This window comes from Salvelinus fontinalis, chromosome 33 (assembly GCF_029448725.1).
Source record: "Salvelinus fontinalis isolate EN_2023a chromosome 33, ASM2944872v1, whole genome shotgun sequence".
Lineage (NCBI taxonomy): Eukaryota > Metazoa > Chordata > Actinopteri > Salmoniformes > Salmonidae > Salvelinus > Salvelinus fontinalis.
Window position 1 is genome coordinate 7,722,745 of NC_074697.1, and position 12,339 is coordinate 7,735,083.

The 12,339-nt window shown below is 46.3% G+C and overlaps 1 protein-coding gene across 2 annotated transcripts in view; it reads left to right on the forward strand.

Annotated features, from left to right (window-relative positions):
- LOC129831702 (F-BAR and double SH3 domains protein 2-like) overlaps positions 1-12,339 on the forward strand; it is a 116,977-nt gene that overhangs the window by 59,590 nt on the left and 45,048 nt on the right. For both annotated transcript variants that reach the window (XM_055895080.1, XM_055895081.1), the window contains exons 7-8: positions 805-859; positions 1,561-1,689. In XM_055895080.1, coding sequence (XP_055751055.1) covers positions 805-859; positions 1,561-1,689 — 184 coding nt within the window. The remainder of the gene's footprint in view (positions 1-804; positions 860-1,560; positions 1,690-12,339) is intronic.

The window sequence follows — 12,339 nt, forward strand, 5'->3', positions numbered from 1 at the left end:
AGTAGCAACAGCAGCAGTAGTAGCAACAGTAGTAGTAGTAGTAGCAACATCAGCAGTGGTAGCAGCAGTAGCAACAGCAGTAGTAGTTGTAGCAGTATTAGCAGTAGTAGTAGTAGCAGTAGTAGTTGTAGCAGTAGTAGTTGTAGCAGTATTAGCAGTAGTAGTAGTAGCAGTAGTAGTAGTAGCAGTAGTAGTTGTAGCAGTATTAGCAGTAGTAGTATATAGTAGTAGTTGTAGCAGTATTAGCAGTATTAGCAGTAGTAGGAGCGGTAAAAGTATCTCTCTCTGTCTCTCTTTGTGTGTGTGTGTGTGTGTGTGTGTGTGTGTGTGTGTGTGTGTGTGTGTGTGTGTGTGTGTGTGTGTGTGTCAGGGGTTTTTCATTAGAGCGGGAAGGTGGGACATAAGTCATTGTCAGCTACAGGTAACACACATAGAGGTACAAACACACACTCTCACAAACTACACTCAGGCCTTCACACACACACACAATAGACTCAAGCAAAAACACACACAACACACACCACACACATACACACATTCATTCCAAGGCTCAGTCATTCATAAGCGATGGCGTTTTAACGATGGCAGACGGATTTCTCACTTATGTCAAATTGAAGGCCAAATCAGTATTTGATTTATAATGTCTTGCCTTCCAAACTGAGGGCCAGACTGGCTTTTAGTTGATGTATTATGCCTGGTCTGTCTCCCGGTTTTAACTCTGATTCCGGTTGATTTATAATACCTGGTCAGTGTCTTGGGTCCAGGTTTGATCTGAGTTGATTGATGTGGTTTGTTGTCTCTCAGGTCGAAGCTAGGTCTGTTTCAGTCCAGGATTAGTTTACAGAAAGCCAACGTTAAGGTAAGCATGGTTACCATTACCTCTGTACAACATGACCAAATGTTTACACAAACACACACACGTTTCCATTCTTCAAACCACATGTTGGTATTCAGAGCAATCTGGCATGCTGTTTTTAACACACACTCTTCATCTCTCTCTCTCTCTCCCTCTGTCTCTCTCTCTCTCTGTCTCTCTCTCCCTCTGTCTCTCTCTCTCTCTCTCTCTCTCTCTCTCTCTCTCTCTCTCTCTCTCTCTCTCTCTCTCTCTCTCTGTCTCTGTCTCTGTCTCTGTCTCTGTCTCTGTCTCTGTCTCTGTCTCTATCTCTCTCTGTCTCCCTCTGTCTCTCTCTCTCTGACTCTCTTTCTCCAACTTTCTCTCTTTCTTTCTACTTGTCTCTCCACCTCTCTTGCTCTCCACCTCTCTCAACCTCTCACTCTCCACCTCTCTCGCTCTCCACCTCTCTCGCTCTCCACCTCTGTCTCTCTTTCTCTCTCTCTACCTCTCGCTCTCCACCTCTCTCGCTCTACACCTCTCTCTCTCTACACCTCTGTCTCTCTCTCCACCACTCTCTCTCTGTCCACCACTCTCGCGCTCTCTCTCTCCACTTCTCTACCTCTCTCTCTACCTCTCACTCTCACTCTCTCGCTACTTCTCTCTCCACCCCTCTCGCTCTCTCTCTCCACCTCTCTCTTCATCTCTCTCTGTCCATCCTTCTCTAGTTGAAAGCCAAGAGGAGTGACTGTAACTCTAAAGCAACCCATGCCAGGAATGACTACCTGTTAACCCTGGCAGCAGCTAACGCTCATCATGACCGCTACTACCACACAGACCTGCTGCACTGTATACAGGTACCACACACACACACACACACACACACACACACACACACACACACACACACACACACACACACACACACACACACACACACACACACACACACACACACACACACACACACACACACACACACACACACCTGCTGCACTGTATACAGGTAACACACACACACACACACACACACACACACACACACACACACACACACACACACACACACACACACACACACACACACACACACACACACACACAGAGTCACTGTATACAGGTACCACACACAGTCTGTTTTCGGCGTTAGTGATTTTGTTGGTGAGGTAAATGACTGAATGACAGTGTTCCCTCTAGACTGTCAGATAAATACACACAGAATGACACATGCGTCTGCATAAACACACAGAAATGCAGACCCTTACATCAGTGTTGACACAGATCTTTTAGCATGCCTCACAGACACGCACCTCTCAGCCTCTGCTCGGTGTGTCAGCTTAGCTCAGCTGTTCCCATGGTCATGAACTCATCATCCCATTTAAAGGCAGTGACAGACAAACACAACACACACACACACACACACACACACACACACACACACACACACACACACACACACACACACACACACACACACACACACACACACACACACACACACAATAACTAATGCTGTGTAAGGAAGGGTTCACTTCTCTCTCCCCTCCACCCCTCCCTCCTTTCTCTTCCTCCCCCATCCTCCTCTCTCCCCTCCTCCCCTCCCTCCTTTCTCCTCCTCCCCCCTTCCTCCTCTCTCCCCTCCTCCCCTCCCCCTCCCTCCTCTCTCCCCTCCCTCCTCCCTCCTCTCTCCCCTCCTCCCCTCCCTCCTTTCTCCTCCTCCCCCCTTCCTACTCTCTCCCCTCCTCCTCTCCCTCCTCTCTCCCCTCCTCCCCTCTCTCCCCTCCTCCCCTCCCTACTCTCTCCCCTCCTCCCCTCCCTCCTCTCTCCCCTCCTCCCCTCCCTCCTCTCTCCCCTCCTCCCCTCCCTACTCTCTCCCCTCCTCCCCTCCCTCCTCTCTCCCTCCTCCCCTCCCTCCTTTCTCCCCTCCCTCCTCTCTCCCCTCCTCCCCTCCCTCCTTTCTCCTCCTCCCCCCTTCCTCCTCTCTCCCCTCCTCCCCTCCCTCCTCTCTCCCCTTCTCCTCTCCCTTCTCTCTCTCCTCCTCCCCAGGGTACTGTATGTGACTGTATTGAACCCCAGGGTACTGTATTGAACCCCAGGGTATGTGACTGTATTGAACCCCAGGGTACTGTATGTGACTGTATTGAACCCCAGGGTACTGTATGTGACTGTATTGAACCCCAGGGTACTGTATGTGACTGTATTGAACCCCAGGGTACTGTATTGAACCCCAGGATACTGTATGTGACTGTATTGAACCCAGGATACTATATGTGACTGTATTGAACCCCAGGATACTGTATGTGACTGTATTGAACCCCAGGGTACTGTATGTGACTGTACTGAACCCCAGGATACTGTATGTGACTGTATTGAACCCCAGGGTACTGTATGTGACTGTACTGAACCCCAGGATACTGTATGTAACTGTATTGAACCCCAGGATACTGTATTGAATCCCAGGATACTGTATGTGACTGTATTGAACCCCAGGGTACTGTATGTGACTGTATTGAACCCAGGGTACTGTATTGAACCCCAGGATACCTTATGTGACTGTATTGAACCCCAGGGTACTGTATGTGACTGTATTGAACCCCAGGGTACTGTATGTGGCTCTATTGAACCCCATGGTACTGTATGTGACTTTATTGAACCCCAGGATACTGTATGTGACTGTATTGAACCCCAGGATACTGTATTGAACCCCAGGATAATGTATGTGACTGTATTGAACCCCAGGTTACTGTATGTGACTGTATTGAACCCCAGGGTACTGTATTGAACCCCAGGGTACTGTATGTGACTGTACTGAACCCCAGGATACTGTATGTGACTGTATTGAACCCCATGATACTGTATGTAACTGTATTGAACCCCAGGATACTGTATTGAACCCCAGGATACTGTATGTAACTGTATTGAACCCCAGGGTACTGTATGTGACTGTATTGTACCCCAGGGTACTGTATGTGACTGTATTGAACCCCAGGATACTGTATGTGACTGTATTGAACCCCAGGATACTGTATTGAACCCCAGGGTACTGTATGTGACTGTATTGAACCCCAGGATACTGTATTGAACCCCAGGGTACTGTATGTGACTATTGAACCCCAGGGTACTGTATGTGACTGTATTGTACCCCAGGGTACAGTATGTGACTGTATTGAACCCCAGGATACTGTATGTGACTGTATTGAACCCCAGGGTACTGTATGTGACTGTATTGAACCCCAGGATACTGTATGTGACTGTATTGAACCCCAGGGTACTGTATGTGACTGTATTGAACCCCAGGAGACTATGTGACTATTGAACCCCAGGATACTGTATGTGACTGTATTGAACCCCAGGGTACTGTATTGAACCCCAGGGTACTGTATGTGACTGTATTGAACCCCAGGGTAATGTATGTGACTGTATTGTACCCCAGGGTACTGTATGTGACTGTATTGAACCCCAGGATACTGTATGTGACTGTATTGAACCCCAGGGTGCTGTATGTGACTGTATTGAACCCCAGGATACTGTATGTGACTGTATTGAACCCCAGGGTGCTGTATGTGACTGTATTGAACCCCAGGATACTGTATGTGACTGTATTGAACCCCAGGGTACTGAATGTGACTGTATTGAACCCCAGGGTACTGTATGTGACTGTATTGAACCCCAGGAGACTGTATGTGACTGTATTGAACCCCAGGATACTGTATGTGACTGTATTGAACCCCAGGGTACTGTATGCGACTGTATTGAACCCCAGGATACTGTATGTGACTGTATTGAACCCCAGGATACTGTATTGAACCCCAGGGTACTGTATGTGACTGTATTGTACCCCAGGGTACTGTATGTGACTGTATTGAACCCCAGGATACTGTATTGAATCCCAGGATAGTGTATGTGACTGTATTGAACCCCAGGGTACTGTATGTGACTGTATTGAACTCCAGGATACTGTATGTGACTGTATTGAACCCCAGGATACTGTATGTGACTGTATTGAACCCCAGGATACTGTATGTGACTGTATTGAACCCCAGGATACTGTATGTGACTGTATTGAACCCCATGGTACTGTATGCGACTGTATTGAACCCCAGGATACTGTATGCGACTGTATTGAACCCCAGGATACTGTATGTGACTGTATTGAACCCCAGGAGACTATGTGACTATTGAACCCCAGGATACTGTATGTGACTGTATTGAACCCCAGGGTACTGTATTGAACCCCAGGGTACTGTATGTGACTGTATTGAACCCCAGGGTAATGTATGTGAGAGTATTGTACCCCAGGGTACTGTATGTGACTGTATTGAACCCCAGGATACTGTATGTGACTGTATTGAACCCCAGGGTGCTGTATGTGACTGTATTGAACCCCAGGATACTGTATGTGACTGTATTGAACCCCAGGGTGCTGTATGTGACTGTATTGAACTCCAGGATACTGTATGTGACTGTATTGAACCCCAGGGTACTGTATGTGACTGTATTGAACCCCAGGGTACTGTATGTGACTGTATTGAACCCCAGGAGACTGTATGTGACTGTATTGAACCCCAGGATACTGTATGTGACTGTATTGAACCCCAGGGTACTGTATGTGACTGTATTGAACCCCAGGATACTGTATGTGACTGTATTGAACCCCAGGATACTGTATTGAACCCCAGGGTACTGTATGTGACTGTATTGTACCCCAGGGTACTGTATGTGACTGTATTGAACCCCAGGATACTGTATTGAACCCCAGGATAGTGTATGTGACTGTATTGAACCCCAGGGTACTGTATGTGACTGTATTGAACCCCAGGATACTGTATGTGACTGTATTGAACCCCAGGATACTGTATGTGACTGTATTGAACCCCAGGATACTGTATGTGACTGTATTGAACCCCAGGATACTGTATGTGACTGTATTGAACCCCAGGATACTGTATGCGACTGTATTGAACCCCAGGATACTGTATTGAACCCCAGGGTACTGTATTGAACCCCAGAGTACTGTATGTGACTGTATTGAACCCCAGGTTACTGTATGTGACTATTGAACCCCAGGGTACTGTATTGAACCCCAGGGTACTGTATGTGACTGTATTGAACCCCAGGGTAATGTATGTGACTGTATTGAACCCCAGGGTACTGTATGTGACTGTATTGAACCCCAGGTTACTGTATGTGACTATTGAACCCCAGGATACTGTATGTGACTGTATTGAACCCCAGGGTACTGTATGTGGCTCTATTGAACCCCAGGGTACTGTATGTGACTTTATTGAGCCCCAGGATACTGTATGTGACTGTATTGAACCCCAGGATACTGTATTGAACCCCAGGGTACTGTATGTGACTGTATTGTACCCCAGGGTACTGTATGTGACTGTATTGAACCCCAGGATACTGTATTGAACCCCAGGATAATGTATGTGACTGTATTGAACCCCAGGGTACTGTATGTGACTGTACTGAACCCCAGGGTACTGTATTGAACCCCAGGATACTGTATGTGACTGTATTGAACCCCATGATACTGTATGTAACTGTATTGAACCCCAGGATACTGTATTGAACCCCAGGATACTGTATGTAACTGTATTGAACCCCAGGGTACTGTATGTGACTGTATTGTACCCCAGGGTACTGTATGTGACTGTATTGAACCCCAGGATACTGTATGTGACTGTATTGAACCCCAGGATACTGTATGTGACTGTATTGAACCCCAGGATACTGTATGTGACTGTATTGAACCCCAGGATACTGTATGTGACTGTATTGAACCCCAGGATACTGTATGTGACTGTATTGAACCCCATGGTACTGTATGCGACTGTATTGAACCCCAGGATACTGTATGTGACTGTATTGAACCCCAGGATACTGTATGTGACTGTATTGAACCCCAGGAGACTATGTGACTATTGAACCCCAGGATACTGTATGTGACTGTATTGAACCCCAGGGTACTGTATTGAACCCCAGGGTACTGTATGTGACTGTATTGAACCCCAGGGTAATGTATGTGACTGTATTGTACCCCAGGGTACTGTATGTGACTGTATTGAACCCCAGGATACTGTATGTGACTGTATTGAACCCCAGGGTGCTGTATGTGACTGTATTGAACCCCAGGATACTGTATGTGACTGTATTGAACCCCAGGGTGCTGTATGTGACTGTATTGAACCCCAGGATACTGTATGTGACTGTATTGAACCCCAGGGTACTGTATGTGACTGTATTGAACCCCAGGGTACTGTATGTGACTGTATTGAACCCCAGGAGACTGTATGTGACTGTATTGAACCCCAGGATACTGTATGTGACTGTATTGAACCCCAGGGTACTGTATGTGACTGTATTGAACCCCAGGATACTGTATGTGACTGTATTGAACCCCAGGATACTGTATTGAACCCCAGGGTACTGTATGTGACTGTATTGTACCCCAGGGTACTGTATGTGACTGTATTGAACCCCAGGATACTGTATTGAACCCCAGGATAGTGTATGTGACTGTATTGAACCCCAGGGTACTGTATGTGACTGTATTGAACCCCAGGATACTGTATGTGACTGTATTGAACCCCAGGATACTGTATGTGACTGTATTGAACCCCAGGATACTGTATGTGACTGTATTGAACCCCAGGATACTGTATGTGACTGTATTGAACCCCAGGATACTGTATGCGACTGTATTGAACCCCAGGATACTGTATTGAACCCCAGGGTACTGTATTGAACCCCAGAGTACTGTATGTGACTGTATTGAACCCCAGGTTACTGTATGTGACTATTGAACCCCAGGGTACTGTATTGAACCCCAGGGTACTGTATGTGACTGTATTGAACCCCAGGGTAATGTATGTGACTGTATTGAACCCCAGGGTACTGTATGTGACTGTATTGAACCCCAGGTTACTGTATGTGACTATTGAACCCCAGGATACTGTATGTGACTGTATTGAACCCCAGGGTACTGTATGTGGCTCTATTGAACCCCAGGGTACTGTATGTGACTTTATTGAGCCCCAGGATACTGTATGTGACTGTATTGAACCCCAGGATACTGTATTGAACCCCAGGGTACTTTATGTGACTGTATTGTACCCCAGGGTACTGTATGTGACTGTATTGAACCCCAGGATACTGTATTGAACCCCAGGATAATGTATGTGACTGTATTGAACCCCAGGGTACTGTATGTGACTGTATTGAACCCCAGGGTACTGTATTGAACCCCAGGATACTGTATGTGACTGTATTGAACCCCATGATACTGTATGTAACTGTATTGAACCCCAGGATACTGTATTGAACCCCAGGATACTGTATGTAACTGTATTGAACCCCAGGGTACTGTATGTGACTGTATTGTACCCCAGGGTACTGTATGTGACTGTATTGAACCCCAGGATACTGTATGTGACTGTATTGAACCCCAGGATACTGTATTGAACCCCGGGGTACTGTATGTGACTGTATTGAACCCCAGGATACTGTATTGAACCCCAGGGTACTGTATGTGACTATTGAACCCCAGGGTACTGTATGTGACTGTATTGTACCCCAGGGTACTGTATGTGACTGTATTGAACCCCAGGATACTGTATGTGACTGTATTGAACCCCAGGTTACTGTATATGACTATTGAACCCCAGGATACTGTATGTGACTGTATTGAACCCCAGGGTACTGTATGTGACTTTATTGAGCCCCAGGATACTGTATGTGACTGTATTGAACCCCAGGATACTGTATTGAACCCCAGGGTACTGTATGTGACTGTATTGTACCCCAGGGTACTGTATGTGACTGTATTGAACCCCAGGATACTGTATTGAACCCCAGGATAATGTATGTGACTGTATTGAACCCCAGGGTACTGTATGTGACTGTATTGAACCCCAGGGTACTGTATTGAACCCCAGGGTACTGTATGTGACTGTACTGAACCCCAGGATACTGTATGTGACTGTATTGAACCCCAGGATACTGTATGTGACTGTATTGAACCCCAGGATACTGTATGTGACTGTATTGAACCCCAGGATACTGTATGTGACTGTATTGAACCCCAGGATACTGTATGTGACTGTATTGAACCCCAGGATACTGTATGTGACTGTATTGAACCCCAGGATACTGTATGCGACTGTATTGAACCCCAGGATACTGTATTGAACCCCAGGGTACTGTATTGAACCCCAGAGTACTGTATGTGACTGTATTGAACCCCAGGTTACTGTATGTGACTATTGAACCCCAGGGTACTGTATTGAACCCCAGGGTACTGTATGTGACTGTATTGAACCCCAGGGTAATGTATGTGACTGTATTGAACCCCAGGGTACTGTATGTGACTGTATTGAACCCCAGGTTACTGTATGTGACTATTGAACCCCAGGATACTGTATGTGACTGTATTGAACCCCAGGGTACTGTATGTGGCTCTATTGAACCCCAGGGTACTGTATGTGACTTTATTGAGCCCCAGGATACTGTATGTGACTGTATTGAACCCCAGGATACTGTATTGAACCCCAGGGTACTGTATGTGACTGTATTGTACCCCAGGGTACTGTATGTGACTGTATTGAACCCCAGGATACTGTATTGAACCCCAGGATAATGTATGTGACTGTATTGAACCCCAGGGTACTGTATGTGACTGTATTGAACCCCAGGGTACTGTATTGAACCCCAGGATACTGTATGTGACTGTATTGAACCCCATGATACTGTATGTAACTGTATTGAACCCCAGGATACTGTATTGAACCCCAGGATACTGTATGTAACTGTATTGAACCCCAGGGTACTGTATGTGACTGTATTGTACCCCAGGGTACTGTATGTGACTGTATTGAACCCCAGGATACTGTATGTGACTGTATTGAACCCCAGGATACTGTATTGAACCCCGGGGTACTGTATGTGACTGTATTGAACCCCAGGATACTGTATTGAACCCCAGGGTACTGTATGTGACTATTGAACCCCAGGGTACTGTATGTGACTGTATTGTACCCCAGGGTACTGTATGTGACTGTATTGAACCCCAGGATACTGTATGTGACTGTATTGAACCCCAGGGTACTGTATGTGACTGTATTGAACCCCAGGGTACTGTATTGAACCCCAGGGTACTGTATGTGACTGTACTGAACCCCAGGATACTGTATGTGACTGTATTGAACCCCAGGATACTGTATGTGACTGTATTGAACCCCATGATACTGTATGTAACTGTATTGAACCCCAGGATACTGTATTGAACCCCAGGATACTGTATGTAACTGTATTGAACCCCAGGGTACTGTATGTGACTGTATTGTACCCCAGGGTACTGTATGTGACTGTATTGAACCCCAGGATACTGTATGTGACTGTATTGAACCCCAGGATACTGTATTGAACCCCAGGGTACTGTATGTGACTGTATTGAACCCCAGGATACTGTATTGAACCCCAGGGTACTGTATGTGACTATTGAACCCCAGGGTACTGTATGTGACTGTATTGTACCCCAGGGTACTGTATGTGACTGTATTGAACCCCAGGATACTGTATGTGACTGTATTGAACCCCAGGGTACTGTATGTGACTGTATTGAACCCCAGGATACTGTATGTGACTGTATTGAACCCCAGGGTACTGTATGCGACTGTATTGAACCCCAGGATACTGTATGTGACTGTATTGAACCCCAGGATACTGTATGTGACTGTATTGAACCCCAGGAGACTATGTGACTGTATTGAACCCCAGGATACTGTATGTGACTGTATTGAACCCCAGGGTATTGTATTGAACCCCAGGGTACTGTATGTGACTGTATTGAACCCCAGGGTAATGTATGTGACTGTATTGTACCCCATGGTACTGTATGTGGCTGTATTGAACCCCAGGATACTGTATGCGACTGTATTGAACCCCAGGGTGCTGTATGTGACTGTATTGAACCCCAGGATACTGTATGTGACTGTATTGAACCCCAGGGTACTGTATGTGACTGTATTGAACCCCATGGTACTGTATGTGGCTGTATTGAACCCCAGGAGACTGTATGTGACTGTATTGAACCCCAGGATACTGTATGTGACTGTATTGAACCCCAGGGTACTGTATGTGACTGTATTGTACCCCAGGGTACTGTATTGAACCCCAGGGTAATGTATGTGACTGTATTGAACCCCAGGGTAATGTATGTGACTGTATTGAACCCCAGGTTACTGTATGTGACTATTGAACCCCAGGTTACTGTATGTGACTATTGAACCCCAGGTTACTGTATGTGACTATTGAACCCCAGGTTACTGTATGTGACTATTGAACCCCAGGTTACTGTATGTGACTATTGAACCCCAGGTTACTGTATGTGACTATTGAACCCCAGGGTACTGTATTGAACCCCAGGGTACTGTATGTGACTGTATTGAACCCCAGGGTAATGTATGTGACTGTATTGAACCCCAGGGTAATGTATGTGACTGTATTGAACCCCAGGGTACTGTATGTGACTGTATTGAACCCCAGGTTACTGTATGTGACTATTGAACCCCAGGGTACTGTATGTGACTGTATTGAACCCCAGGGTACTGTATGTGACTGTATTGAACCCCAGGGTACTGTATGTGACTGTATTGAACCCAGGATACTATATGTGACTGTATTGAATCCCAGGATACTGTATGTGACTGTATTGAACCCCAGGGTACTGTATGTGACTGTACTGAACCCCAGGATACTGTATGTGACTGTATTGAACCCCAGGGTACTGTATGTAACTGTATTGAACCCCAGGATCCTGTATTGAATCCCAGGATACTGTATGTGACTGTATTGAACCCCAGGGTACTGTATGTGACTGTATTGAACCCAGGGTACTGTATTGAACCCCAGGATACTGTATGTGACTGTATTGAACCCCAGGGTACTGTGTGTGACTGTATTGAACCCCAGGGTACTGTAAGTGGCTCTATTGAACCCCAGGGTACTGTAAGTGGCTCTATTGAACCCCAGGGTACTGTATGTGACTTTTTTGAGCCCCAGGATACTGTATTGAACCCCAGGGTACTGTATGTGACTGTATTGTACCCCAGGGTACTGTATGTGACTGTATTGAACCCCAGGATACTGTATTGAACCCCAGGATAATGTATGTGACTGTATTGAACCCCAGGGTACTGTATGTGACTGTATTGAACCCCAGGGTACTGTATTGAACCCCAGGGTACTGTATGTGACAATACTGAACCCCAGGATACTGTATGTGACTGTATTGAACCCCAGGATACTGTATGTGACTGTATTGAACCCCATGATACTGTATGTAACTGTATTGAACCCCAGGATACTGTATTGAACCCCAGGATACTGTATGTAACTGTATTGAACCCCAGGGTACTGTATGTGACTGTATTGTACCCCGGGGTACTGTATGTGACTGTATTGAACCCCAGGATACTGTATGTGACTGTATTGAACCCCAG